General features: G+C 35.3%; 1 protein-coding gene across 1 annotated transcript; it reads right to left on the bottom strand.

The window, feature by feature from the left end:
- Nucleotides 1-1,113: 1,113 nt before the first annotated feature.
- LOC109804359 (SET domain-containing protein) lies at nt 1,114-4,932 on the bottom strand. The gene is made up of 5 exons (XM_020366178.3): nt 4,265-4,932; nt 4,146-4,188; nt 3,659-3,759; nt 2,405-2,503; nt 1,114-2,191 (listed from the first exon to the last, which is right to left on the bottom strand). Exons 1-5 carry the CDS (start codon nt 4,880-4,882, stop codon nt 1,160-1,162), a joined length of 1,893 nt encoding a protein of 630 aa, XP_020221767.1. The 5' UTR covers nt 4,883-4,932; the 3' UTR covers nt 1,114-1,159.
- Between the last annotated feature and the right edge of the window lie 225 nt (nt 4,933-5,157).

The raw sequence follows: 5,157 nt of genomic DNA, 5'->3' as shown, positions 1-5,157 counted from the left end.
TTTGATCCTTCATCTTCAACATTACCGGTTAATGAAGATCATACTTTTGAGCTTATTATTCAAACTCAAGAGCAAGAGCGAGAAGACACTAATGCTTGGAGGACTAGCATAGCTATGAATATGTGGATGAATGTTATTTAAGAGAATATGATATTATAGAGAAATATTATTATTATTATTATTTATCTAGACATTATTTTTTTTTGTTTTTTTTTATTTTTGTCTTTGACTCTTTTTAAATTTGAATGTATGAATTTTTTTTTTGAAATCTTTTCATATGTCAAAAATTCACAAAAATTCTACAAAATTCACAAAGTCCCTGTAAAATTCATTAAAATCCTAATTTAAAAGTGTTGCAGAATCTATTAAAATCCTGATTTAAAGTCTTGTAGAATTCTTTAAAGTCTTAAAAGTCATGAAAATTCTGCAAATCCGTAGGATTTTTTTTAACTAAAAAAGTTCTTTAAAATCCTAATCCAATACACCCCCTAAGTTGGATTCCTATGGATCAAAAAATGTTTGAGAAAAATTAATCTTTTAAGTATTTTAAACAAGAAAATGTGTTTTGATCAAGTTTAAGTACATTTCATATTGACGTTGCATATCAAACAATTGAAAACATTGGAAAGTCATTGTACTGGGAATGTCAAATTGTGACTACTAAGAGTGATTTTTATATTCCATCTCATTTCAATGCTAATCCAGGAAATAACGGTTGTATGTGTTAACAGTAGCAGTAGCATTACCATGATGGAGGTGTGGTATTAGTTATTTGATTTTGGAATTTTAGCCAGCACACAAGAGAATTAGCAGTTATGAGACAATTTGGAATTAAAAAGATCCAATAGAAAAAACGTAGAAGTATTCTCTAATAGTTCACTTAATTACGAATCTCCTTCATCACAAAGTTCTTTTGGTCACGGCTTTCAATGGTGTTATACAATGCTAAAATAAAAATATAAAGTTGTCTCGTCCATCCTACTCTATGATGCAGTAAATGAGCATTAGATCTAATCTCTTCTCCCATGCATTCCCAATACTTTATCATTGCCTCAAGCTTCTGGGAAACCAAAACAAACCCCTCCCAATAAATAAATAAAAAAATATTCGAAATTCATGTTAACACTCAGATTTTTCACAAGGTGTTGTACAAGATCTTTCAAGATTCTTCATGATATACAAAATTCATTTCATGATCTAGAACATTTTGAACATGACAAACCAAATGGGAATGGGGGCCATAACAAATACTAGCTAATAATCCTCCATATGCTAAGCAGTGTAAGCCAAGCCGGAAAATACATGCTACTGCATGATCAGTGTAAGTTTCTTCTCCAAAAATACAGATGTTATTTTCATATCCATGGGTGTAACACATGTCAGTTTTGTTAACACAAGTCTCAATATCCACTGCACTGAAACTTTTGGTAGACATTAGCCAGCTGAAATCAATAGGATCTTTACATGATCTCAGAAAATGGCAATCAGAGATAAGGAAACCCCAAACTTTCTGTGTCATATCTGAGACACAATGAAGAAACTCATTTGATACATTCTCAAAATCTGCACTTTTAATTTGACCACTTGATATACAGGCTCTAAACCTATCTATTAATGAACACTGCGACCATTTGAATTTCGTCACAGAAGCGAGGTTTGGAACAACCCGACCAATATTAACGCACACACTCCCTCCAGAACTTCTGCTAAGGGATAACAAAGATTCGCCAGCTCCTGTCCAAAAATTTGCAACAGATGCAATCAGTGAGGATTCAGAATTGAAGAGATGATGAGTTGCACCTGCAAGTAACAAAGAATATGCAGCACTTGTCCTGCTCAAGTCAAAAGCTTTTAACCGGTTTATATCTATTTCAGAATCAACAGACAATAAATCATTAGCACAAACTCTATATGCTGAAGCCAGTGTTGTATAGGCTTCTAGAGAGAGGTGATGTAGGGGATGCAGCATGAATTTAGCATCTGCTTTTCCTTCAATGCCTTCTAACTGATCATTTAGACCTTGTGTGAGTATCTTCTCAAGCTTCTCACAACAAGACTCAGGATCACCAACAGAAAGATACTCTGATATGACATCATCAATGCACTCGGTCAATCTTCTATCAGCCGTCTCTTTGAGGAACTTGTAATCATCACATGAACTAGATGAATCACAACTGAAAGCAGAAATTTCCTGAATAATAAATTGACCAAGATGTGAGGCATTCTAACAATAATATTAGGATGTTGATCCACTTCCCAGTTCACAATAGGAATATTTATGAGATAATTGCATATTATTATGAGCACATCAAAGGCAAATAAAACCCTTGGTTGGGTGACTTCCACAAAATGTTAGGGAAAGGCTGACCTAAGTATAATAGAGTAACAAATTTCAAAGACTTACTTGCAATGCATGATCTACGTATGAAAAGGGCAGGGCACTACATCGTTTGCAGCAACAAATAAATCTATACTTTGACCATAGCTCCGACTGTCTCATTGCCTTTAAAAGAAAAACACAAATTGAGATCAAAAGAACAAGAAGTAACTGATCCATAAAGAAAGTGAAAAAACTAAATAAAGAGTCAAGAAAAAGGAGGACAAGAACAAAAATCAAAACAGAAAGACTATAAAACGTCTCAAAGAAAAAGGTAAAGTACAATTTTAACTAATTAATGAGGACTATATTTACGTTTATGCTTTACCAGATAACTTAGCTTTTAAGTGTCAACTTCCTAAATTCCTATTGTCATGCAATTATATAATAAATTAAACAATGAACGCATATATGAGAAAAGAAGTCAAAAAGTAGTTGATATATGCCAACCCAATAGGGAATAGATTTTATATTTAAAGGCAATTATTGCTTTTCGAGAAACATTTTTTCCAGGGTGCTATTATACAACAAAAGAACATACAAGATATGCAATGTTTCTCAGAACTAGGCATGAAGATATCATAAGATTTTATTTATGTCAACAGATGAGATAAGCTACATGCTTATGAACTAAGACATAGTAATTCATCCAGAAATGTTGCGACTGCACAACCATAGAATTAATAATTAGCAATCTCCTGCCTAATCATGTGTATTAGCTTCTGATTTCTGAAGTATAAATAACATGGATCTTCATTTTTTGGTCACTGCTACAACCAACTGAATCAATGACATGGACATTTAAACTGTGATACCACAAAATTAAGTATTCCAATAATCCTTAAAGATTTGATGCTTCAATCGTGAGTGACAGGAGTTTCCAAGTCCAACACAAACATGCATCCTCTTTTCAATTTGAATGTTCATAGTTCACAAGTGCATCATATTCTGATACCCATTACCATCCACCAAATGGTAGTTAAAGCTAATATTACTAAACTAAATAATAGGAATGCTCATCAAAGCCTTTAACTTGACAACACGAAGGCCAACTTGAATGCATATTAATAAGGACAAAACTTACACAAAGTATCATAGACCTATTAGGACCGTTGGTGTTATTCTCCAATTAAAATTGAAGTCTTATCATAATAATGCACATCAACATTTAATTAAACCCTACAGTACATATATTATCAAAATGAAACTCTAATTATGATTGAATAACAGTACCAAGAACACCAATGGTACTGCTAATAATAACTTGAAGCATAATCATACCTTGGGCTGTAAGAGATCAGTATAAGCCACAGTAACCTCTTCTCCCTTTTTAATTTTCTTGATACTTCTCACAACCAATCTTGGACCATAACCCAACTCGCCTGCATTAAAATTAACCTAATTAATTTTCTAATTGTCAGAAACTAAGCTTATTAGCCATAGAATCTGTTTGGGTAAACTTTTCTATAAGCACTTCTAGATAAGAGAAATTGGAAGGAAAATGAAATAAGCTTTTTCACAAAATATAATTACCTTATTCATAAGTTAATCTGTAATAACATTCTACTTTAACATCTTCAAAATCTTATTTTTAACTTAGGTATAAGCTTTCTCCAAAATCTTATTTATAAACTAACTAGTTTTAACTTATAAAAAAACTTATTTAGATTTTCCTACTTTTTTTTCTATGCCATAGAAGTGCTTCTACAAAAGTATATCCAAACAGAATTATATTATTCAATGAATTAACAACAACCACCGCCACCACCTTTTACAAATTCACTAGTGCTAACACGAACTCCACTGCCCATCTGCAGAACACGATTCTCGTCTCAACAACAGAGAAGCAGAAAAATCTGATAACGAATTAGAAGTAAAAAAGAGTACTTGATGCGGAGAAATGCGCAGTGCAGCTCCCTCACATTGCGAAGAAGAATGAGAAGAGAGGATGAAACGGTAGCAAGCATTGGGGGAACAACTGTGGTTGATCCAAGAGAAGGTGTGGTCGAAGACAGCGATTCCCAGGGCGCGCCCCTCGCTATCCTGCACCTCCACGGCGTTCGTTAGCACGACGCAGAGCGCGACCGTGGCCTCCTCCAAAACGGCGTCGTCGTAGGGGACGCCGCGCTGCTCCGCTATGGCATGGGCAACGGCGCTGGCGCCGACCCTGATATTCTGGGAAACGTCGTCGTCTTGGTGAGCTGTGAGGATGCGGCGGTTGGAGAGGAGGGCGGAGGGGGAGGGGCGGAGGAGGAGGCGGAGGGCGGCGCGGAGTTCGGCGGTGTGGGCGGAGGGAGGGAGGTGGCGGTCGGCGGAGGAGGAGGAGGAGAGTGCGGCGGAGCAGGGAGGGGAGCAGAAGAAGAGGGAATAGGGATTGGGATTGGGAGAGAAACAAGCAGAGCAGTGAGTGTGAAGATGGGAATTGTGGAGTGAGAAAGAGAGAGGAGTGAGTGTTGGGGTTATGTCTCTCCCTATTTCTATCTCTTCACTGCTTCTCATCTCCATCTCTATCTCCTATTTCCTCTACATTCTACACAAATCGATTGAGAGGATGTTCAAAGAAGGGGTACTTGCTTCATTCTAAAATAAATTAATCATCTATACACTAGTAATTTTACACTGACAATCAATTATATATTTTAATTGTACCATGTTATTATAAATATATTTATTTTTAATAGTGATATGACACAATTAAAAAATTTAATTAATTATTAATGTATAAATGATTAACTCTTCTAAAATATTCTTCATATTTACATAAATCGCTCATACTTGCT

Source organism: Cajanus cajan, chromosome 1 (assembly GCF_000230855.2).
Source record: "Cajanus cajan strain Asha chromosome 1, NIPB_CcT2T_4, whole genome shotgun sequence".
NCBI classification, from domain to species: domain Eukaryota; kingdom Viridiplantae; phylum Streptophyta; class Magnoliopsida; order Fabales; family Fabaceae; genus Cajanus; species Cajanus cajan.
This window is presented reverse-complemented; position numbering and strand designations above follow the sequence as displayed.